Genomic DNA, 25,492 nt, shown 5'->3' with positions numbered 1-25,492 from the left:
AACGGCAACGTGTTTGTTAGCTAAAGCTACAAAAAATTCACGAGCTTTCTGCAGTCATCTTCTTGGTCTTTCTATGTAACAATGTTTCCATTTATCTTCGCCACTTTGAAACTGCCGGGTTATGTGCCTGAGTGTGGGGTTTGTTGTGGGATTTGTTACAAACGTTCAGGAGCGTTCTGCATTTATCGCCTCTGATTGGATATTAAAGGGTGGGGTCCGGAAATGTGCCCTTTCTCGTCGCCACCAGAATGGCTGCACTGTTGAAAAATGCACGCCCCGTGCTTCGCGTATTGGCCGATTTCAATAGCGAGCTTGCTGTTAGGGCGATAAAATAAAGATGAGTGGCTGGACGGGCGAAGGCGTGGTTATTCTGTTGAGAGTTCGACACTCCTGTTGGCTCCCCGGACTGACGAGGGATGGATCTGTACCAGAACATGGCGGTAGAAGAGAACGATGTCGGATGTAGGCGAGACATTAAGAAAGACCCAAAAACACCGGGGCCAGGCATGGGTCCACTTCGGGGGGGCCCGCAACACGCAGGTGCTCAGGAACTTGCAAATTTATATTCACCAGGTGAGAGAAAACTAACATTTGCTGTCAAACTCTATTGAAATGTTGAGGACGTCACCAGTATAATAGCCTGTAGTCTGGGTTTTCACGAACTGTGGTTTTTCAGTTCTTGCCCATGACTTGACAGCTTTATTATTGATCCATACGAGCCCTGGCTTACTGTAGGCTATATGGTACAACGACTTGGGTACATTTGATCTGTTCGGTAATGTTGACACCGTCTTACGGTGATCTGTGATCCAGAAAGTCATATTAGCCTTGTTTCCGTGTGTGGGTTTCCTGTCTTTAACGCAATGACTGCCATCAACTAACTAAATCAGTGTGACTGTACTTTCCAGTCTGACACTAGTTCGGCAAATGCAGATAATGGATGGCTCGCTAGGTAGAAAAAACTAACCAAGTATTATGTTGGTAGCTTTTTGGCTAATTGCATTTCCAAAAGATAGCGTTACTTTAGCTAGTTAGTACAGTAGCTAGTTATATTAGCCAATGAACAGTAGTGTTTCTTACAATTGACCATATGGGCCTGCACTTATTTTATTCATGTTCTTGTCATGAGACCTAAAAATACGTTCTGCTTTCTGAAACATTATTTCCCTATTTATTGTATTTAGTGTTGGATAATGCAAGGGTTTAAGTGCTAGTTTTTACAGTTATTTATATATATATATATATATAACTACATAGTTAGATGTAGTTGCGCAGGGGATTATTATAAATATCAAAGAATGGCAGGTATCCATAGCAGTTTTTATTAGTGTTGCTAAATGAAACATAGCTAGGTAAGCAGTAATATTGACTTATTTCCACATTTAGCTAAAATACTGACTAAATATTTACTTATATTACAAGTAAACGTATTATAAGATATGAGATGGCTTGGCTTGTTAAGTTTTTCCTATCAGTGCTGGCCTGTCATAGACAAACAGTACATTCACACACAGTACTTTGGAAAATTGTTTTGTAGCCATAATTAGATAATTAGGACGTGCAGTGGGTAGCACTGTCGCCTCACAGCAAGAAGGTACTAGATCCGAATCCCAACCTGGGCCTTTCTGTGTGGAGTTTGCATGTTCTCCCTGTGTCTGTGTGGGTTTCCTCCAGGTACTCCGGTTTCCTCCCACAGTCCAAAGACATGCAAATAGGCTAATTGGAGACTGCCCATAGGTATGAGTGTGTGAGCGAATGGTGAGTGAATGGTGTGCGTGCCCTGCGATAGATTGGCGACCTGTCCAGGGTGTATTGTGCCTCTTGCCCATTACACGCTGGAATAGGCTCCAGCACCCCCGCAACCCTGACCAGGATAAATGGGTGTAGATAATGGATGGATGGAATTCCATTGTTATGGTGAGGAAGTGCCATCAGCAAAAATCTATACGTAAATTATCTGTCAAAGCTAATATCCACAACACCCCATAGCTCCCAAAATTTGCAAAACCACAACCCATTTAATGAATGTTTTGTTAGCGACAACTTCTTAAATGATGGCTTCATCTGTTCTCCAATATGGAATTAAAAAAAGAATATTTTGTAATGTCATAGCCAAGCACTGTGTATGTAACTAGGCTTTGTTCAACTGGGTTATGGAAAGTGTAATGTACAGTACAGTGTTGCACAGGGAGTTATTTTTCACATGCACGTCATGACCTACTTCAAGCCATCCCCATGACACACCAGTGGTTCTTGCCCCACAGTTTTGGAAACTCTGGTAGGCTATAATGTGATTAAACACATTTAGCCTACATTTATTTGCCACTATTTGCAGCTGCACAATGTACGAGTAACAGATCAAAACAGGACGCAGAACCCAAAGTCATAGATATCAAGCAGTTTTTGAAAGCAGTCCTATTCTCAGAAGTGAATGTTGCTGTATATCTTGCCTAATTTTGTTGCGTTGCATTTTAAGGCGCTCTAATTCAGCTCTTCTGCAAAACCGCTGTATCACTGTCATCTTGTTTGTGTACGCAACGCAGCTTTCAGAGACCTGAGTCAGCACACGAACGTCCTCTGCAGGCATCTTCCCTGGGGAAGATCAGTTCCCTAAACTGGGGACCTTGGTCTTTAGCACACAAGCTAGTCGTAGCCAATTGTAGCGCCTGCAAGGGCTGTGGTTGGAAATCCCTGTGACACCGACCCGCATGGAGCTGTGAGCAAGTGTAGGCACACGTGGTTATCCGTAAGACTTTCGCAAACTGGTGGTTACAAAGCTACCTTTTCTAACATTTCAGCATAATTTGCGCCTTTTTAAATGATCAAACTTGATCACAGCCTAAATTGTCCCATCTTCGCCAGATTTGTCTCACGGCAGGATTTGGTAAATGGTAAATGGACTGCATTTATATAGCGCTTTTATCCAAAGCGCTTTACAATTGATGCCTCTCATTCGCCAGAGCAGTTAGGGGTTAGGGGTCTTGCTCAAGGACACTTCGACACGCCCAGGGCGGGGTTTGAACCGGCAACCCTCCGACTGGCAGACAATCGGTCTTACCTCCTGAGCTATGTCGCCCTATTTGGCTGGGTGCCATCTTGTTTTTTTTCTTTTCCCACCGGAATGTTAGAGGTTTAAACTGTAGGAAGGAGAGGCGCTTTGTTTTCTTCCTTTACCTTCTGAGATTGAGGCCTAGTCTGGATTCAGTTTAAACGGGATGGCGCTTGGGGAAACCTGTCCGCCCACCGGAGCCCTTCTCCTGAGACCGTGGCAAGGTCGCAATAGGAGGCTGCGTTATGCTCGCCGGGCAGATATTTCTGTGCCGGCTGCGTGAGTCACTCAACAACCCATTAAGTGATTAGGCTTTGTTTAGAACATCACATAATATCAACAGAACCGGTTTCAGTCCGGTACAGTGACCCTCCCCAGTCACGTTACCCTGAGTGGCACAATAGCTTCCTCACGCTTACATTTGATCAGATGATTAGCAGTGTGTGTGTGTGTGTGTGTGTGGCAGGTGGACTTCCTGTAGAGACAATTTATAAAAATAGTGTATCAGGAATACTCAATACTCAAATCTGGGCCTGTAGTACTGCTGGTTTTCATTCCTCCTCTCTAATCAGGGACCGATTCAAACCTGACGCACCAGGTGAGTGTAATCTCTGGCCAATCGGTGACGTTATTGGACTCTGGACTATCAGACAGAAGAGAAAATCAGCAGTGCTACTGACCTTGAGGGTCAGATTTAAGTATCCCAGTTTTATGTAATGAATATTATTTTTTCCATTTTCTCCCTTTGTCTCTCTCTAGGGAAACGGTTCCAGGAATGGGTCAGCGTTGTCCTCTGCTTCTCTCTCATGGCCTTCAACTTCTGCCACCTCCTTGCCAACTTCCATCTGAGTCACCTGTGGTACATTCTGATTGGCATAGGTAGGCACAGGCTTGTGTGCAAGCAGACACGCCCCTTATTTTTGTCCCTTTCACCTAAAGCCTGGAACACACCCTGCGCGATTCCAGGCAGAGTGCTGGGCGTGTGTTAATGCATTTTCATTTTAGTCTCATATAATGTGCTGCTCAAATTGAGCAATAAACTCAGTGGTTTGCTTTGTACTATGCTAAATTGGCGGAGGGTCATATCAGTTTGATAAATCTCTGAACATACATTTTCTATAGATGGCAGTGTCTTACTTTACATTTCGGTTTACATTTAGGCAATGAGCAGACTCATTTACTCCTTTACATAAGTGCATAAAGGTTTATGCAATGAACAGTTCTGACACTTGAACAGTTCTTCAAGTCATTTAGGCCAATAACAGTAGTCGATATATAAGCTTTCAACATAGATTTAGAGCCCAAAAAATTGAAGCCCAAACATAGCCGAACCCGAGCTGTGCCCAAGACTGAAAGGGGGGTTCTCATCTGGTACCCGACGCCTCCTTTTCATTTTCTGCGGACTGGCTGCGCGGTGCCTGATGGAAGCGTTCCGGCGAGTGGTGTGGTGCCGTCGCCGGCTCTGCATTTGCCTCAGAATGTACTCCGTCCTTGTTCTATGCAAATGAAGGCGTCCAACGTAGCGCGCTCTGGCTCAGGAAACTCTGATCGAACTTTCAAACTAGGTGTAGCATATCAAACATGAATCAACATTCCGCAGCCACATTGCCTATTTCTTGCCTCAAATGTTTTCAAAAATATGTTTTAGTGGACTGTTTGAGTGGAATAAGAGAGTTTATCAACGGTCTGCCATATTGTTCCGGTTTTGAAAATGGGAGCTGAAAACTGACTGCAGCGCATATAGCCAATCAGGTGCTGGCAGTGTTCCGTTGTGGATTACAGCACTAAAAATAGTTTCAGGGCGTCATAATGTTTGGGACAAATGGCATCACAGGCGTTTCTGATTAATCAGGTGCTTCCTCAGTACAGGTATAAAAGAGCTTTTAGCATCTTGTGTGATTTCAGTCTTCTGATTGCCTTTGGAGTCTTTTATTGGCCTTTGTCTGAGGTGTGCCAATGAAAGTCAAGGAAGCCGTTAGGAGGCTGAGAAATTAGGAAATAAAGGCCAGATAGGCCAAACCTTAGGCTGACCAAAATCATTTCATTAAGAAGGAAGAGAGCACCGGTGAACTCAGAAATCAAAAGGCCAGCTTACAGTTTGCTAAGAACCTCATGCATTTTGAACCTACTGTCTGTTTGACTAACTGAATCTGTCTGACTGACTGACTGTCTGTGTCCATCTCAGTTGCAGGAATCCTGACTGCGGATTTCGCCTCTGGATTGGTCCACTGGGGGGCTGACACTTGGGGGTCGGTGGACCTGCCAATCGTTGGAAAGGTGGGCATCATCACACACTGTATTTTCCTTGTCTCTGTACAGGGCTGTTTAGACCACAAACATTGAGAATATTTAACAGGCACATAGATAACAATGCTACAATGCTGGACATTAGACAATCATTTTTGCCTTTAGCTAATTCCAGCCGGGGAATCGGCAAACAGCAATTTTGGTGCATAAAATTTTGCTACCCCTTGCTTCCTTAGAATGGTAAGAAGTATTATACTGAATAATCTCAGACATGGTTTCACCTGTGAAACGCTATTAATCTTGGGAAGCCTAGCGGATGAACATTTGAGACTTTCCGTCATTTAACCTCTGGCCCTACCTCTCTGCTTTGGAGGAATGGTAACCAGGAAACCACGCCCCCTCTGTGAGCTCTTTTTTTCCCTCTGTCACCCCATTGGTTTCTCCTCTTGTCCTTTTCTTGTCCCTTCTGGAACCCCCCCCCCCTCTACTCCAGGCCTTCATCCGACCCTTCCGGGAGCACCACATCGACCCCACCGCCATCACCCGCCATGACTTCATCGAGACCAACGGGGACAACTGCATGCTGACCCTGCTGCCTCTGGCGAACATGGCCTTCAGCTTCCTCACCCTGTCCCCAGGTAAGGATCCAACTGGGCAGGACCTCCGTCTGGATGGGCTGCTGGCCCCCCACTTTAACTCTGCACACACCCATGCGCATGCGCACACACAGTGCATATATCCTACATGGCCAAAAGTACATGGACACCTGACATCCAACATTTCAAAATTATGGGCATTAATATGGAGTTGGTCCACCTTTTGCTACTATAAGAACCTCTACTCTTTTGGGAAGGCTTTATTCTATATGTTGTAGCATTGCTGCAGCGATTTGCTTCCAGAAGAGCATTGGTGAGGTCAAACACTGATTGGGTGATTAGGCCTGGCTCGCAGTAGGCTTTCCAATTGATCCCAAAGGTGTGCGATGCGGTTGAGGTCAGAGCTGAAGTCAGTCAAGTTCTTCCATACTGATTTCGAAAAAAACGTTTCTATGTGGACCCTGCTGTATGCCTGGGGGCATTGTCATCCTGACACCAGGAAAGGGCCTTCCCCAAACTGTTGCCAGAAAGTTCCAAGCACAGAATTGTCTAGAATGTCATTGCCTTAAGATTGCCTTCACTGGAACTAAGGGGCTGAGCTCAAACCATGAAAACCAGCCCCAGACTTAGGGGTGTCCAGATACTTTTGGTCATATAGTGTATATGCACATACTACACCGGCAAGACTGGCAAGACCTGGATTCCTGGAGTTTTTTTTCCATTATTTACTGACTTTGCTGAGTTTAGAAGTTATATTTTTCTGCAGAAGGACTTCAGTGATGTGGCAGGCCCAAAAAAAGGAAGTTTGTCACTAGATTTCCCCACTTCCTGTAAGTGAATAATGGGATATTTGCTGAAATATTTGCTTTGACAGAGAAAAGATATTTTATACTAATTACTTTATATAGTTTTGTCCTTTTTATTTTATGTTATTGGATGCAAAAAAAAAAACCCTTTCTGTTAGCTTTGGTGCAGGAGTTAAGAAATCGCACAATAAAAACATTATTGAGCATATCAAGCCATATTTTAACATTTCTGGTATTGTATAATCCAAGGTATGATTATGAATTTATAAATAACGATATCTTATCGTTATCACTGTAGTTCCTTTAGTAGAACGAGGGGACATAAATGAAAATTAGCAAAAGGTAAATTCCGGACATTAGGAAGAATGTTTCGCGCAGAGAGTAGTCAATGTGTGGAATAGCCTGCCAGGACACGTAGTAGAGGCTGAAACTCTGAGGATTTTCAAGACTAGGCTTGATGCGGTGTTAGATACTATCTCGTCTGTAGGTAATCAGAGCACTAATTTAGTCAGAAAAATGGCGAGTATTGTTGGGCTGAATGGCCTGTTCTTGTCATTATGTTATGTTATGTTATAACTGCAAAATATCATGACTGAATTTTAGGCCGTATTGCCCACCCCTGCTTAAGGGTAAAGATCAGCGCATGGCAGTTAGAGGTTGAATAGGGGCCTAAGTGATCCGAGCGCCACACAGATCTTTTATTTCACTTCTTTCCCTGTCTGCAGCGGAGCTGTATCACAAGTACCCGTGGGACTGCTACGTCTTCGCCCTGGCCATCTTCGTCACCCTCACCAACCAGATCCACAAGTGGTCGCACACGTACTTCGGGCTGCCGCTCTGGGTCACCGTCCTGCAGGACTGCCGCATCATCCTGCCCCGCAAACACCACCGCGTGCACCATGTGTCCCCGCACGAGACCTACTTCTGCATCACCACAGGTCTGGCCCGGCCCCGCCCACAGCCGGCATGACAAAGCACTTTTACAGCAGTTTAATCCATTACAAAATTGAATCCTCGCTAAAGAAAATGGTCCTTTCTAAAGGAGTAATTTGCAATTAAATAATTGCAAACTAGATTTAAAGTACTTGGATGAAATATGAGACATTGAATCTTCATGGCATGCTTAGATTTCTGACATGATGTGGTTCAAGTTGGTAAGTCAACAGACAGATAAAGCATTTCATTAAATTACAGATAACAGCTCATTGCAATTCAGGGATTGTGAATGTGCTTGGAGTGAAATCCAGAATACACCAGGTTGGATGGACCAGGTTTCAGATCCCCTGGTGTAAATTAAGGAACAAACTGGGTCTTCTCTGCAGTGTAGAGAAGTGGTGGCTACACTTTGTCCTCAGCATAGACACTTCTGGAACCCTCTGCAATGAAATATACCGCTGGAAATCAGTCCACACCTTTAAAAACAAACGTCAAGATTTTACATGAGAACTGGTAAATTAATCACGAAAAAGGGTCATTGAAAGGTCTTAAAGTGCTTGAATTTTAATGTAGAAAATGCATGGCTTGAAAGTGCCCAAATGCTGTGTAGAGCTGTGCATGCTTGTTTTTCTGCAGGTTTATGCACTATACAGTCCCCTGACTATTCAAACCCTGTGAGGCTGATATTTCCAAGAAAATGTCAGTAATAAGAAAGAAATGTCCTTGAAGGCTTAAATTGTACTTTAAAAAGTATCGTCAATTCCTTGTATTTTGCGTTTAGCATGCTGGAGGAACCCTGATTAAAGCAAATCATTTTTTTCTTCCCAAAAGGGCTCTACATTATGAATTCTCGTTGTTGTCACATGGTCTGTTCTGTATTGTGTTCTGATTGTTCCTTTACACAGAGACTCACAAGCTCTCCCATCTGCTTCTGTGCCTCTCTGCAGGCTGGCTGAACTACCCTCTGGAGAAGCTTGGCTTCTGGCGTCACCTGGAAGACCTCATCCAGAGCGTAACGGGGGAGAAGCCCAGGTCCGACGACATGCAATGGGCCCAAAAGAAGTGACCCGGCCCGCTGAGGGCAACACCCCTTTCTCATCTCAGAAGACTGTACCCCTCACCTCTTGGCCACTAGCCTAAAATCAAATGAGCCCTCAACGGTAGAGACAGTAGATTTAACTTGGCTGCCCCATCAGCAATGGCACCGCTTTAAGTCTGCAGGTTTTACATCATTAGTTTCAGTTCAGTTCAGTCGAATGTTTTCACTGTAGCCTTTGTCAGGAGGGGTTTTACAAAAGACTCAAAGTCCCAGGATAGGGAAGGGGTGGGTGTGGGCTGTGCTTTGCTTGGATGACACTGACACTGAAGCTTAAGGCCCGCCCCTGTAAAGCACCTGCCTCCGCCTCTTTCGCCCAACCCACCCCCTCAGCAGATGTCAAGTGGCCAAAGAGAAAGCCGTCAACCGCAGATGGCCGCTGTTCCACAAAGACTTCTAAAGCCAGACGTTCTTCCCAAATCAATACTTGAAGAACAAGTAGAAGGGGCTTCCGACTAGTCCCCGTGTTTTTCCGTGGAGAGGAAAATAAGAAACCTGTTACTGAGACAAGCTCCTTTTTTCTTTTTTGGTGTGTCCGCTTGGCTATTTGGTGTCTCTAAGAATAGCATTGGGAATATAGCCTGTTACATGCATTTGTGTCCTCCTCGTCCTCTGTGCACTTAAGAGATGGGGGCTCTAGCCCAGTCGCATCTTTCTAACTGGGCCATTATCTCAGAGGCCTTAGTGAGCTGGAGCTCAGATCTTCTTTCTTCGTCTAATGCCCTTGTCTGGACGAGCGGGGCCTATGCTATACAGTACTGTGCAAGTAGCCTTATGTACGTCAGATGCAGTAGACTGTCTACATCATCTTTTTACAGAGCGCCTTTTCTTTGCATGACCATGAAGGTCTTCGTTGCCCTATCTTGGTTCTCTTCAGCAACTGGGGGAACTGGATTGCCTTATATTTATAAATTGCATGTGCATATTTAGGCATTGTTGATCATTTAATCTTCGACCTCAGATCCCACTGTACCTCTCCAGAGACGCACAGCACTTGTGCCTGAAACTGAAATTGTGCTCAGTTCCAGAGCAGCAGTGTGAGGCCTGGGTCGAGCTTCAGCTCACAGACCGAGCGCACGAGCGATTGGCTAATGCAGGCGTGCACGGCAAGGGCGAGGACTGGCAGTGCTTGTCAGAAGAATGAGGTCCACTTTAGGTGAAAGAAATTAGATTACAGATGAATATCTGTTAATGTTAAATAGAATCTGCATTTTGCTTTTGTAGTGAACATTGTCTTAAAATTGAAACCTAAAAAGAGCTTGGCATGGCTGATTGTCTGGCATTGCTGATGCCATGCGCATTTAATTCTTGGCTGAAATGCCTTTTTTCACCATACACGTTTCTGCCAAACTGACTCGATATATAGTTAATAGTAGTTGTATAGTATTTAGTTAATAAGCTGAAGTTATAAAGAAAAAATGTCAGCAGTAGTGTAGTACTCTTATTTCAACTCCTAATTTCAAAACATTTATCATTTTAGAAACGTGTATGTTAGGAGCAGACCTCAGTTAAAAAAATACAAAAAAAAAGAAATAACATTGCACAGCCTAGATACTTTTCCCCAGACTCACCCTACTATTCTTTTGATTGCCATTGTGATGTCATTTTTAACTGCTGTAGCCATTTTGCACAAAATCCAGTCAATGTGACCTTAAAAATGTTAAGCAGTAAGTTTTGTGATTCACAACTGCATTTCTGTTTGTTGAGGGCAAGTTTAATGTTACAAAGCCAGAGCCCCTCAGATCATAAAATAGAAATCATTATTTATGATGAAACTAGAATGTATCAAGCATGCTCATATTTTGAATTCTAGGACAATTATACTGTGTATGACTGCTGACCTGCATTTCTATCAATTTAAAATTGATCTTAAGCATTCATAAAATAATCTCAAGTAAATTATTGCTTTAAAATGTAAAGGTGGCAACATTCTGTTTAGATATACCTGATATACTTCCTGTTTGAGATTTTAAGTTCACATTTTCATTTATCATTTTTTCCCCATTTTGGAGAAGGGTTTATACATTGTTGGATCAACATAGTAGAGCAGTATTTCAGATTAATATGGCTACAGTAGCTACATCACAATACACTGGCATAGCATGGCAGTGGTGATCTTGGATGACAAGTCAGAATGATTATAAAAATTGTCTATGTTTTATAATCAGCTAACTGCTTGGATAATCATTCTGAACCATATCCTTTAACCATAGAAATCAATCCTCCATTTGATTATGGACTGATTACTCCTCAATAGCCCATGTCATCGACCGCAAAGCTACTCAAGTCAAATCGTAAGGCGCATCAAATTTTTATTTTTTACCAGACTTCTCTTCAAATAATGAAACCTTATTTCATTCTAGTCACTTGCAGGTAATAGGTTACTGGGGCTGGTTTTTGTTAGATGAGTGTCTTTTTATGAATGGTTAAGAAGATTTTTATTATATTTATGGTAAAATGGCAGTCAGCTTTGGGGATTCTCCCTTTATATAATCACACTTGTAAGGTGTGATTTTATTTATGGTTTAGATGGGGGCTGTGCTTATGTAGAGAGCACTGTGGGGATGTAACAGTTTTGCATACGCAGAATTGTGGGCCGTGCTCAGTTTTCCACATTCAGATTACTTCACTGTATATCTTCCACTGTATTACTTCACAAGGGGTTATTATGAAGACCCTTGGATGTTTGGTAAGGGGGGGGGGGGGGGGTGAGGAACTGACCGTTTTTTAATAAATAAACATCTGTGCTTATGTTATAGTAGGACCATGATGGCTATGGTTGTGATGCCACCTGTGAGGTTTCCTTGACTTTGTTGGATTAGTATGGCATTATTTTTAGCTGCCTTATCATCTTGTAGATCAACAGCCATCTGACTGTAGCTGCAGATTTTAGTGTCCCACTCAAATATGACAATTGGTCAGTTAACTTGGGGTTTTGGGTGTTTTCCCCCCAGTATTGGATACTTTTACAGGTAAAAGTATAAGACATGCTTTCTTCAATCTTTCAGTCCTTTTTAGGTTTAATGTGTCGCAGGTTCATTCAGTATACTGTAATACTACACTAGACACTGTTTAAAATAAATAGATAGTTGTTAGTTCATAAATGTAGTCTATTGGAGCGTATAATGGAAAAGAGCATATTCCAACACTAAGCTGAAAACACAATGAAATATGGCAACTTTAATACCAGTAAAGTATAATTTGGTTAGTTGAGCAAAGTAACAGCTGCATTGAATAACATGATAGTTTATTCTGGAAAAGTTTAAAGGAAAACATTGGCAATAGAAAGAAATTGTCTTTGAAGAATCCACTGTTGTAAAAACTGCTGTACCTCAATTTATGAAAACAAGTTTTGCTGAACACACATGCATGAAGATGCAATGACATCATAAGCACACATAGTCAGCAAATCATTTTTATTTTTTCAGACTTGTAAGATGTCTTTTTTTTTTGCAAAAAGAAAAACTATGCACTGCACACAAAAACTTGTGAGGAGAAGAACTTGTGAGAAGAAAAACTTGTGTTTTTTATTGTATTTCAAGTAAATTGGGAACATTGTTTGCTATAAAAATGGAGCAAATGCTTAAAAGGACACCTACGGTTGTCGGAGAAAAAAAACAAATGGTGATTGCCTGGGCATATTCAGCATTTATAAAGTTGGCTTCTGAGTACAATTAAGTTTGTGAGTTGAACTTTCAGCTGAACACTTTCATTGTTCAGTTATAATGATTCGTTATGTTCTTTCAGGAAGGCTTGGACACAATTTCAAGTTCCTAAGGGTATTGCATGTTTAATGCACATTGTAAGGTAAACAGCAGGCGATTTAAGACGGAGCAACCCTTGCTGCTTCTGTTGGCACATTTTCCAAATTAATTAGCAAAATGAAAATGATGCCGGTTGGTGCCTGCACAGCAAATGGCTTTCTGTAATCGTGTGCATCAATGTTCCGAAAATGTCACACCTTGAAAATATGCAGTTTGTCGTAAAGAATTCCACAGCATGAACCATTGATCATGTGTAGAAACTGGTTGGTGGCATTAGCCTCCTGAGGGGGAATGCTAAAGGTTAAAGGCTGACATTCCTTTTGAACCTATTTTAATTTTAAGACTGTGTGGGAGCTGGGAGTGCTTTAAGGTACTTGGGTGCATTTGGTTGCACAAAGGTATCTGAAAACTGAACAAAAACAGTGATATTTCCAGAAATTAAAGCTTGAAATGAAAGAACTGTGGAAATGTGGGAACGTGGCGGCTGTCCTACCTCTGATTGTCATATCCTTCCATCATTTTGAAATGCATGATTATATCAAAAATTAAAATGAGGAAACTGCTTTCATTTTTTTATATATAGTGAAGGGTATTCAATATATTTTAAAAAATCAAATGTATGTATTTCATAATAGAACCCTCATCTTAAGACCATGAGGCTGTATGTTTCAGGAAACATTACATTTGTCATGTTTGATGGGATCAAGTTGGAAGGGAAAATGTATTGGAAAATGATTGAAGAATGATTTTCATTAATTGAGTGATAGACGTTCCATGTTTCCTGAGAGTGAAAATGGCTTTTTCCACAAAACCAAAACAAACCCACAGTCAAGTTTTGGAAATTGTGTATGCTGACACCTAATCTGGCATTCGTATCATTTGTAGCACTATCTCATGTGAGAATATGTCCATTTGGGGTTTGCATAATAAGGGTTAAGGTGTATTAAAGGAATTAGAATTTCACAACAGTTTATCCAAAAGCAAAAAACAAGGTTTTGTTGATTAAATTGACCTTAAAATATTCAGAAATATTGAACAAATAGATATTTTAAATATGACAGTATATGCTTGATTCCTGGATTGTTTTGAGCTCAAGTCGGTTTTTGCACTGAACCAGAAATGTATAGATATTGAAATGCATTGATTTGTAGCTTTTCATTTAATCTGAAGTAAGCAAGTTGGTGGTTTTGTTGGTGAAGTATGTTTGGAGTGATTCACTTTTTTGTAAATATTATAAACAATGCCTTGATGCCTTTTTGTTGTCTGCTCTTGGGGAGACTAATGTTACAGTGTATATACATAGTACATTATATTTATAAGGAAACAAAATAAACAAATATGTACTAACATGTCTTCTTTTTTACTTCATGTTTTGGTCTTTTCTATACCAAGAATTTCAAACTGCATGTTTGTGCAATAGTCAACCCATCCTTTCCCTTTTATGCGCGTGTGTCTGTGTGTGTGCGCGCATACGTGTGCAAGCACTAGGCTCAATGAACGTTTTCAATAAAACTGTTACAATTCCTTGTGAGGTGCCTAGATCTGTACCAGGCCTTGGCTCAACATGGCAGGTTGTGGTGAACACCATCTGAGAGGCTTTAACCAATGAGAGTATAGGAGGCTGATTGGAACAGGCCTTCCGTTTATGCCCTGATCCCTGCTTGCCATTACAAATACCTACAGGGTATAAATTGGAACGTGTGCACATCCTTCTACTGGTTTTCTGCACTTCTTGTTTTCTCATGTGTCAGACTCTGTCCTTAAAATGTCTGCATTATTATGTGTACTGACTTATTGATTAATGTGATGCTGATGTGCTTTGTGCACCAGTAACCACAGATCTCAAAATCTTAGTCAAATGGCTATCAAATTGGACATGCACAGGAGCACAAAAAATAACTGCTGGCAGCGAGAACCAGTAAAGAAATCACTGATAAAGAAAACAGAGGCAAAAAATGAAAATACATTACTGAAAGAAAAAAAAAAGATAGGAATTAAAAATCCACCCACAGACATAAAACCACGATAAATGGAAAGAAATAATCAAAGTTCAGTTCTGGTAAGCTAGTAACTGATGCAATCAAATGTAATAAGAAAAACAGCTTACTGTTTTCAGCTAAATTATAACTAATCATTGCTGCACCCTGCTATTTCTTCTAATTATTACCAAACCATGGCAAATACTCCACACCATGAATAGCATATTAACCTGCACCATACTTGCCAAGGTTAAGTATACCCATAAGTATGCCATTTAACTTACTATACACACCAACCTTGTTCATCAACACCCTTAAAGAATCCTCATCTAACATAATATAAACCTCACCATTGCCATGCAATAGGCTACATGTTAGATAATGATTGCCAAGGGCTATTCTTAGAGAGTGAACAACAGAGACATGTCCTGGGATTTTTAGAAATCACAGCGTTCCACTGAACCGATTTCTTAAACATTCAACAGCGGAACATCAATTAGCTTCGTTCATAACCGATGATTTAATGTGGGACAGGTAGACCAATTAATGATGTCATGGGGTGATGTCGGTTTATAGGCTGGGGAATTTGTCTCATGTACTAAGTACTACCACTTAATACATAACGCATGTCTTCTAATAAATAAATAAATAAATAAATAAATAAACATATATATATATATATATATCTGATGGTAATTCTGTACCATGAACAGTGCCATTAAATTAAAGTTCCTCCATAAACTTTTACTTTCTTGTTGCGCTTAAGATCATGCACGGCTGCACCAGGGAATGGTAACGTGCGCGTTCCCGCTTTACAGCGACAAGATGGCGGTCGCCGCCGGATCAGGTAAATGAATTTCACAATCGGATAAATAGCTAGGTTTATGATTAATCCATTTCAATTTGTAGTATTTAGTAATGCAAGCATATGTCCTTTTACAAGAGAACTCTGATTACCGACTTATATTGTCGGTAGTCTAAATCGTTCCGTGGAAATTCTGGGTGTGGAGCTAGCTAGCTAGCTATTTGTTTTATTTTGCGGCGCTGGCTTAACAATATCAGTAAGCCTGCTAGCAAGGCTAGGGCTAAGTGGGCTTTTGTCCATCGAGGTTCACTCTTAGTGTATGTGTAACGAAACCTAGTATGGCAAAAGCTCCGGTTTATGTTTGATGAAATTAGATGACGGAATAATTCAGTAGCGCCCTTCCCAGTTCTGTAGTTATAGAAGCATATAGTTGCTAATTAGTTAGCTAGTTAGCTACTACTGTACTTGGCTAGCTACTCTCAACTGCCGCGTCATTCGGGTGCATTGTTAGCCAGCGAAACCGAGCCAACCTGCTATGGTCTTGTCTTGCTAAAATCGTTTGAATTCCGGTAATTCCTGTAGATGCAGCTTTTGCATTGTTTGGAAATGGGTACTTGTGACCGTCTTTGGTTATTCCGGGAAAGTATTTTGTCAGTGATAATTTACTTGCCAGTTAATTTTAGTTAATCTAGCTAACGTCAGCTAGCGCTAACACTGCAGGTCTAGCTACGAAAGCCTATATGATGTAAATAATCCGCCGATGGCTACCGTTATTTTAAAATAACCTCTGATTTTAGGCACTCATTGTGGCCTAGCTAAACCACCTTCCGATGAAATTATGGTTTTTAGGGGTAATGTTCTTAACGTACAGAGAGCCTGTTTATTTCCTCCTAACAATGTGCTATTCAGCTGTTCCACAGCATTGTGTCGATGTAATAAGCATTTATAATTATATTGCCAGCTAGTACATTTTTGAATTGCGTATGAGGTGTAGTGTTATTGTTTAACGTCAACACTCTAACCCCTATCACATCTTGATTTTAATTGAACGTAGCTAGATTACTAGCTAGCTGGCTATCAGGTTCGGTAGCTCGCTAGTTGGCTACATGCATACATTCGATCAAGGAAGTGGTTTCTGTCAAACCCGTTTCCTGCACCAGTGAATTTGTGTAGCTACAGTGTTTTTTATTTTTATTGAGTCCAAAATACTAATCTATTATCACACTGAAATGTTATATCTCATGAAAATATTGTGGCTTAACTCCAGTTATCAGCACCAGACACGACCGAAACTACCTGATGCCGTGTTATATTATCACGACCAATATTAGATTTTAAGGGCATAACGTATTGTGCTTTGCGCACGCTTGCTCTATTAACATTGGATCTGTAACATTGCGAGCTATTTTGCATAACGTTGCTTATCTAAATCATATTTTTTACGTTATCACTTTCATTATGAACTGTTATTGGAGGAAACCATTTTGCAATTTTATTTTGTTAAAGACAACGTGAAATGCAGACTGTTCCCTTTTTTGGGTCTGTGCTTGAAAATCTTCAGTATTTGTAATCAAAACCTAACGATCATTTTCATGGGGTGAGTTTTATGCATGTGTTTGTGCAGTCATTGAGGGTCATACTCCTCCTTTGACTGGCTTTTATTAGTACATTTATTTTTACATACTTGCTGTTTATGTATGAAATCCATTAATTGAATGGAGCAGGATTCCCATTGAAATACCTAAGCAATTCACACTCTCCTTGCACTTGCTTAGGTTTACATACATGCCAGCAGTGATTGTGACATCAGCATTAGAATGTTCGGTTCTGAACATTCTAATCACATATTCCTGACCTTACGCCTTCAAAGGTTAAAGGGTTCTTAATCCGATCTCACCGCTGCATTTACACTGGGGTGACATAGCTCAGGATGTATGTGCGTGCCGATGTATGTGGTAAGACCGATTGTCTGGCAGTCGGAGGTTTGCCGGTTCAAACCCCGCCCTGGGCGTGTCGAAGTGTCCTTGAGCAAGACACCTAACCCCTAACTGCTCTGGCGAATGAGAGGCATCAGTTGTAAAGCGCTTTGGATAAAAGCGCTATATAAATGCAGTCCATTTACCATTTACATACATAGATCCCAGGCAAGTTTAAGGAAATTTGTGCATCTTGACAAATCGGGGCCAGTGTGCAGAGAGAAGAAACATCTCATTCAATTTTGCATCTTTCATACTGTAATAGACATTTTCATTGCAGTGTTGTTGTAGCCTGTCCATTTAATATCGAACAGGGTACCAGAAAATAAAGGACTACTTGATGGGGTTACAGAATAGATCACCTGACAAGCTAACTGAATGCCACTGTGCACAATAAAGATTCATTCATTTGTTTATTGATCTGTATCTCAACAAATGAGCCTCCAGCACTTACGCCAGCATCATAGCAGCAGGTGCTGGCTGCAGCATTTTTACCTGTACAGAGCTTGCCCCCGATTCTGTCTGACCCGGTATAGATGATACACTTCACTGTTGTTTTTATACCCTTGTTTAGTGATTTCAGTGACATTTACTGGATGAAGTGTATCATTAATAATGACAGGTGTGAATAAAGGCCATTACAGTACATTTTGATACAACTAATTGCTGCCAATCCAAAAACACTGGATGGGATTTTCTGTGACTCATGTACACAGGAGTGAAGTAACCATTTTGAGAGTGGCAGGGCAGCAAAAAGAGGTGACTGTGGTCTGTCAGTGGAAGCAAGTTGCATCAGTAAGGTTTGGTTGTTATAGCCAGGGACACTGGGGCTTTACTGCAGAGAAGCAATTGTACCAGTGGGGGACTGCAATCCTGCCAAAACCACCACTCCCAAAACACGTCCCGAGTACCTCAGCCTAAGAACAAGCAGCTTGTCATATCAAATCAAATCAAAGCAAATTTTATTTGTGTAGCGCTGTTTTTCCCAGAGAACTGTCACAGATGCTTTACAGAGTATCAGAAGGCGATTTGGGAAAAAACCAGGCCAGAATCCCCAAAAAGCAAGCGAGGTTAAAAAAACACCAAAGAACTCCTTGGTGGGAAGAAAAGCACTCTGCTTGTAAAAAAAAACATCTTTTGATTGGTGCATCCTTCTCTTGCCTGCCCAGGCGTAAAAGTTCCTCGTAACTTCCGGCTGCTGGAAGAGCTGGAGGAAGGGCAGAAAGGAGTTGGAGACGGGACAGTCAGCTGGGGCCTGGAGGACGACGAGGACATGACCCTCACGCGTTGGAGAGGAATGATCATCGGCCCCCCCAGGGTGAGCGCTGGGGACGAGAGCCCTCCACCTCCTGGGACTCCAGAGCCGATAACCTGGTTCCCCCGCAGATATTTTCCCAGTGTCCAATAGATTGCTGCCACAATGCAGGTTTTAGAAAACCTGTTCCTGCACAAAGCCATGCTTCACTGCCCGTCACCCTGAGAGTGGCTTATGTTTCATATGCAAACCTGTAGATCTATATCTAATAAGCATCTCTCCCATCTCTCATGTCACACAAAATAAAATAAAAACCACTGGTACCATACGTATCTAATGCATGTCACTAAATGAACAGTAGATGGGTCCATGAAAATGTTCTTTTTTTAAATTTTGCCTGTTGGCTGAAGGGAGGTTGGAATTTCAAAAATGGTGAGTGCGCATTAAGTAAATTGGAAAAAGTTAGTGTTTGTTTTTGTGTGAGTCCTAAAACTTGCTCGGCATTCAGTTTCAGATTAGCAGCTGCCCACTTCCATGCCACAAATTGTCACCATAAATGGAAGGACATAGCCTGAACATATTGGTGGTTGGGTATCGAAGACCAAATGTTATTTTTGCCTGTTATAAATCGGCCATTTTTACTGTCAGAACTTTAATAGGCATAAAGCCGATCTTGATATGATCAGATGTTATTTTGTTGTTAAATGCATTGTTCTGCACTGCAGACTAAAGCCAATTAATGCATCATCAACTGTCCAAGTAGGCCTATTCACTATTGATGAAATTGCTTTTTTTACCTTAAGAATTAAAAAAGAAATATTTATTCAGTAAGAGATGATTCATCTTGATTCCGAAGAAAATGTATTTCAGTTAACAACCTATGATGTAAGATTATGGAGGCTATTTTTGTTGAGAAAGGGTACATATACACATCAGGTGTGCACATATGCAAAAAAATATACATGTATGGTGAGCTCCAGAATGTTTGGGACAAAGACACTCTACCCCCCGCTCCCCCTTCTTGATTTGACTCTCCACAATTTTAGATTTGTAATAAAACAATTCACACGTGGTTAAAGTGCAGCTTCTCAACCTTTTTAAAGGGTATTTTTTGTACATTTTGGTTTCATCATGTAGAAATGAGTGCACTATTTCAGGGCATCGTAATGTTTGGGACAAATTGCTTCACAGGTGTTTGTGATGAGTCAGATGTGTTCAGTTCCTTCTGTAGTGCTGGTATAGAAGAACTTTCAGTATCTAGTCTTGATTCTAGGCTTTTAATTGCCTTTGGAGTCTGTTATTGCCGATTACTGGTGAGCTCAGTGATCACAAAGGGTCCTGGCCAAGGAAGACCTGTACATTTGATGAGTATTCTCACCATAATGAAGAAAAACCCCCAAACGCCTGTCTGACAGATCAGAAACGCTCTTCGGGAGGCAGGCGTGGATGTGTCAGTCACTACTGTCTGCAGGAGACTTCACAAACGGAACTTCTGGGGCTACACTGCAAGATGCAAACTACTAGTAAGCCGCAAAAACAGGATTAGCTGGTTGCATTTTGCTAAGATTTAACTAAAAGAGCCTGCAGAGTTCTGGAAAAAGGTCTTGTGGACAGATGAGATCAAGATTCACTTTAGTCAGAGTGTTGGCAAGAGCAAAGTGTGGGGGCCAAACTGGAGCTGCCCAACATCCAAAGCCCCCCCCCCCCATCGGTGAAACGTGGTGGTGGAGGGTGTTATAGCTTGGCCATGTATGGCTTCCACAAATACTTGCTCACTTGCCTTAATTGATGTAACTGCTGATGATAGCAGCTGAATGAATTCTCAAGTGTACAGAAGCATTTTATCTATAAAGCAAATGCCTCTAAACCCATTGGACAACATTTCTTCCAGCAAGACAATGATCCCAAACATACTGTTAAAGCAACAAAGGAGTTTTTAAAAGCCAAAAAATTGAAAATTCTCTACTAGCCGAGTCATTCAGCCAATCTGAATCAAATTTAACTTGCATTTTATAAGCTGAAGTGAACTTCAGCCAGCTAGCCCCTGAAACAAGCAAGAGCTGAGGATGGGTGCAGTACGGGCTAGGCAGAGCATCACCAGCGAAGATACTTAGCAGCACCTGGTGAGGTCTATGGGTCACAGACTTTAAGCAGTCATTCCATGCAAAGGATATGCAACAAAGCACTCAACATGACTACCCTCACTTACATAACATTGATATTTCGCAAGCATTATGGTACCCTGAAATGCAGGAGGGGGGGGTCTATGTATAAAAAGTGCTGTAATTTCAAAACATTACAGTGTATAAAAGTCTATAAAAATACCCTTCAATAACAGCTGAGAGTGTGAATTGGTTCATTACATGTCTAAAATTGTGGAGCACAGAGCCAAATCAAGGAAAAAATGTCTTTGTCACAAACATTATAGAGCTCACTGTATATGTACATTTCATCCTGATGTGCAGTGTGTTTGTGTATTTCATCTCTTCAGTCAATGTTGTTTTTAAATAGTTTTGAGAGTTTGTAAATGCTGCATTATGTTGTTGCATATTGTTAACACACTTGACTGTTGTGCACACACTGATGTGGCTGGCATGTCCCTCATTTCCTTTTGTTGCATTTGCCAGCCAAAAAGTCCTAGCACAAGCTCTTGACCCTAGTATTTAACATTAATTTTATTCTCCGTTTCTAATGCATTTTATAAGTACCGTTCCACTGTTGAATAGTGGCCCTCTATTATTTGCTAAATGTAAAGTGCAGAGCATTTTCCAGTCTGTGAGCATATTATGTACAGAATGTGGATTCTTGTGCTGAATACCACAGATATGTCAATAACAGTACTGTGTTTATCTGGGTCCTTAGATTTTATGCCTAGAAGCCCATGTGTGCTGACTTTTATTCTCTCTGTTACTTATTTAGCTTAATCATTTACAATTTAGACATTCCTGGCATAACCGTTAATGATGCATCAGATCCAATAATAGCATTTTTTGCCATAGTTTGAGGAAGTCCTTCCTTTGTGCCTGTTTTGAGGAAGGCACAGCAGTTAAAGCGTGGGAAAAAGCATCTGATTGGAACAGTCAGACCAGGGACTTAAGCTGGAAGAAAGACAAGCAAACATGCCGAACACTCCCAAGAATGGAGTTTGACATCCAGGTGTAAACGGAAGATATAAAAGTCATGACAGAGAGGGAGAGTAATTCCAAAGCGGCACAGTTTAATCAGGAGTGAAAAGGCTGGAGTACATTTTGAAACCGAGGCTGCTATTGACCTCACTTGGGACTTTTTTTTTTTTTTTCCTGATTTCAGACAATCTACGAGAACCGGATGTACAGCCTGAAGGTGGAGTGTGGGCCCAGATACCCAGAGACACCCCCCTTCGTCCGATTCGTGACCAAGATCAACTTGAATGGCGTGCACAACTCCAATGGCGTGGTGAGTCAATGCCGTGGGCCGGGAGTCATTCAGGCGTCCTTAAATCTGCTGCACAGAATTAAAAATTAAACTCTTAGTGGTTAGTTTAAGAGGTCTGTGTTTTGTGTTTGTACAAAAATAGATAAGGCAAGTAATCTAAGGTCTGCATTCAGTGCTGTTGCATTCCAAATGGAAAAATATGGTCCCGCTCCATTAGTCTTTCATCCTGCTATTTATACCAGGCCATTTATACAACTTATTTCTCTGGTGATAGGGATATGCCGGTATTACAGAAAGGTAAATGGGAGAAACTCATCTCAGCCAACACCAATGTGCAGCACCCACCTGGGTGATGCACGGCAGCCATTTTAGCACCAGAATGCTCTCCTTCCATCAGCTGAGGTTGAGAGGGAGAGAACCCCTTTTTTCCAAATAAACTGGGGGATGATTAGGTGTCAAGTTGACAAAGACGGTTTGGGAATTTGGCCAGGACACCGGGGAACGCCCTACTCTTTGCGATGTGTCCTTGAGTCTTGAATGACCGCAGTGAGTCAGGACCTCGGTTTAACGTCCCATTTGTAAGACCGCATCTCCTACAGCAGAGTGTCTACATCACTGCGGAATTGGGGTTTATTTGACCGGAGTGAAGATCACCCCCTACTGGCCCACCAACACCACTTCCAGCAGCGACTCAGTTTTCCCAGGAGGTCTCCCACCCAAGTACCAGCCAAGCTCACCCTTACTTAGCTTCAGTCATTAGGCAGGAGCAGGATACAGGGTGGTGTGGCTGCTGACAGTATACTTAAATATACTGAAAATATAGTTTAAAAATAAACATGATGTACTTAAGCAGCCTATACTTAAGAAATAATGTTTATGTACTAATTTTTTGTAAGAGTTAAAGTTAAAGAGAGACTGGTTAGGGCCATGCTCCTGTTCCTGACTGACCGAAAATCTTTGTCAAAAGGTCGCCGGAACAATATTTAGTGCCGTGGAAACATATGCATTTAGGTCAAGTCAACTCATCTCCGTAGTTCTCTAAAGGTGGGCGTGATCACACAAGACTTTTTCTGTAGCCTGCCTCTGTCTCTGCACAATCAGAGGAAACGCCATCAGAGGAAACGCAAGGGGGGAAAAAATTGGTTGTGCAAGAGGTCGTCACAGTTTTATTTGTGATTCGCAAGTAGTGCATTTTTGTGGACTGCATTTTGTTAAGAAATTTGCAATCTGCAAGTGAAAATCCTTGCAAATCGCTTTCGTGAAGGGAGCCGCCGATCGCCATGGGAAAGCCATTTGCCTCAAGGTTGCAAAGCAGAGACGTCTGGCTGGGGTGTTGGGTTTGGAGATTAAGTGCCCTGTGGGCTAGCACCTTGGTTTGAAACTTGTTATGAGCAGTAAGAGGCAGTGCAGTGAGATGCAGAGGTGTATGTCATGATAGGATTGAGAAGATTGTAGGTTAGTTCTGCAGGAGCATTCTGTGGGTCAAGTGGCGCAGGCAAGAAGACTGAGGGAGAGGCAGTGGTGAGGGAATGAAAAACATCTTCGTTTTCACCAGGTCCTGCTTTAGGTGACAGTCTGCCATCTACCTGCCATCAATGGGAAACTGATCCTGGATCAGAATCTGCATTGTACTCAGAATGGTTTGAATTTGGATTGGGTTTTAGGGAACTACTCCTGGGACGGCATTCTTATTCAGCAATATTGTAGCCTTTTTCCTATTTCCTTAACTACTCTGCAGCACTTGATATAGCCTGCAGTCTGAATGGGTCTTTGAATTTAGGGACTGGGACCTGTTATAGAGTACAAATGTGGAGTGATTAGGTCATCTTAAAGCCTATAAAAATTGTGTGGTCTGGTCCTCACAAGGCCTATAAAATTGTTAACATGGTGTGAGATTGGGTCCTCATAGGGCCTGTTAAAATGGTGTGTGTGATTGGGTCCTCGCAGGACCAGTAAAGATGGTGTGATTGGGTTCTCGTATAGCCTGCTAAAGTGGCGTGTGTGATTGTGTGCTTATACGGCCTGGAGAAGTGGTTGTATTTGTATTGAGCGCGAGTGTAACCACGCTAACGGCTCTGGCTCCCCTGCAGGTGGACACGCGGGCGGTTTCTACACTGGCCAAGTGGCAGAACTCGTACAGCATCCGCGTGGTCCTGCAGGAGCTCCGACGGCTGATGATGTGCAAGGAGAACATGAAGCTACCCCAGCCCCCAGAGGGACAGATCTACAGCAACTGATCTCCTCCTCTTATTGCTCCTATTCCTTCTTCCTCTTCTCCTTCTTTTTTAATCTGTTCATCCTTCCTTCATCCCTTGCCCTCCTCTCAACTGCAAACAAAAGTACGCACACATACACACTCGCAAATGCTCTTCCACACACACCAACACACCAACACGCACGCACGCACGCACGCACGCAACGCACACTGCAGTGTTTATCTGCAAGTCACTGAAAGACCATACCCCTGCACTTCAACCACCACTCCCCCCTCAACCCCCACTGCTCCCCGCCTTCAGCCTCTTGGCTCCGCCCCCTCTATCTGTGGAGCTCTCGCTGGACAGCAAAGATGGCCGACAAGAGTACGCAGCGCAAACCATGCCGAACCAGACCATTCGAATACTGTACATCTTATTATTATTATAAATGCATATTGTACAATAACATAAATAATCTTACTGAGTGTATTAGTGGTTGTGTTGCGTTCTTCAGTGGGAGGAGAATTGTGTAGCTGTACAGGATGAAATGAGGAGGGACTCCTGGCTGCTCCTGAAGTAAATAGTTACACATGTGGATCTTGTCCAGCAATGAATGTCCGTTGAGTTGTCAGTTGTTTTTACTTGCAGTCTGGTCTTCAATTCAGAGCCGACGCGGCCTGAGCTTTTGTCACGCGGATCCCAGATTAGCATTTCACACCGAGCGCCTCTCAGTGTCACTAGTCTGAGCTAGAGTGTGGGCAAAGACACCCCAAATTTGATGTTGTTTTGGGGAGGGTTTGGGGATTACGCTGTTATGTGTGAGGACAGGTCACGGGTCCTGTTGAGATACACTCCTGAGTTGCTCTGTAAAACATGTTTTGGGCAAAATTGATCGGGCCATCCCATGGTTCCATGCACCACAGTTGATGGGCTACATTATTTTATGAGATCTGTTTTGGGAAATTTTGTGCCATAAGGCCCTGTTGCTCATTATGAAAAACAACTAATGGGAAATGCTTTTTTTTTTCTTCTTTTTTTTGTTCCATCCAATACATTTTTGTGTTTTATTTCGATTTTCATTTCCCGGCTTTGGCCGACGTGAAGAGCGTTTGATGGTAGGCCGGAGCCCACTCGTCCCACGGTTGGTGACGGATAAGGTGACAGATGAATGTTCCAGAAAGAAGCGACTGTCCCTTACCGATCTCACCAAAACTTGCAGTCAGCTTAAAAAGTGGGCGGTGAAGTCATCACGTGTAATGAGCGTTTGTTTGTAGAGACAGTAAATAGTTCTTTAAAAAATTTTGTTGATGAACTTGTATTGGGAAAATACAGTCTTCAATATTAGGACATTAATAAATGCCACTTTGGAATAAC

At 42.0% G+C, this 25,492-nt stretch overlaps 1 protein-coding gene across 3 annotated transcripts; it reads left to right on the top strand.

Annotated features, from left to right (window-relative positions):
* Nucleotides 1–368: 368 nt before the first annotated feature.
* Nucleotides 369–25,492, top strand: peds1 (plasmanylethanolamine desaturase 1). 3 transcript variants are annotated; one of them, XM_064299186.1, is made up of 8 exons: nt 402–573; nt 3,809–3,928; nt 5,235–5,326; nt 5,790–5,934; nt 7,424–7,636; nt 18,424–18,572; nt 21,819–21,944; nt 24,014–25,492. In XM_064299186.1, the coding sequence occupies exons 1-8, from the start codon at nt 417–419 to the stop codon at nt 24,158–24,160; spliced, it is 1,149 nt and encodes a 382-aa protein (XP_064155256.1). In that variant the 5' UTR covers nt 402–416; the 3' UTR covers nt 24,161–25,492. The 3 variants fall into 3 exon arrangements, with proteins under 3 accessions (XP_064155254.1, XP_064155256.1, XP_064155255.1); XM_064299184.1 differs by lacking the exons at nt 18,424–18,572; nt 21,819–21,944; nt 24,014–25,492 and adding an exon at nt 8,582–13,841 and having other exon boundaries at nt 369–573; XM_064299185.1 differs by lacking the exons at nt 402–573; nt 3,809–3,928; nt 5,235–5,326; nt 5,790–5,934; nt 7,424–7,636 and adding an exon at nt 15,174–15,320.

Source organism: Anguilla rostrata, chromosome 11 (genome assembly GCF_018555375.3).
Source record: "Anguilla rostrata isolate EN2019 chromosome 11, ASM1855537v3, whole genome shotgun sequence".
Classification (NCBI taxonomy): domain Eukaryota; kingdom Metazoa; phylum Chordata; class Actinopteri; order Anguilliformes; family Anguillidae; genus Anguilla; species Anguilla rostrata.
Note: the sequence above shows the minus strand (reverse complement) of the source record. Positions and strands in the feature narration are given on the sequence as shown.

What these genes read in the sequence shown, in the direction of transcription:
- peds1 (XM_064299186.1), top strand. Translation starts at nt 417, where the DNA reads ATGGATCTGTACCAGAACATGGCGGTAGAAGAGAACGATGTCGGATGT. An exon ending in TGCAAATTTATATTCACCAG is followed by an intron (nt 574 to 3,808) that starts GTGAGAGAAAAC and finishes GTCTCTCTCTAG; the next exon opens with GGAAACGGTTCCAGGAATGG. An exon ending in CTACTTCTGCATCACCACAG is followed by an intron (nt 7,637 to 18,423) that starts GTCTGGCCCGGC and finishes TTGCCTGCCCAG; the next exon opens with GCGTAAAAGTTCCTCGTAAC.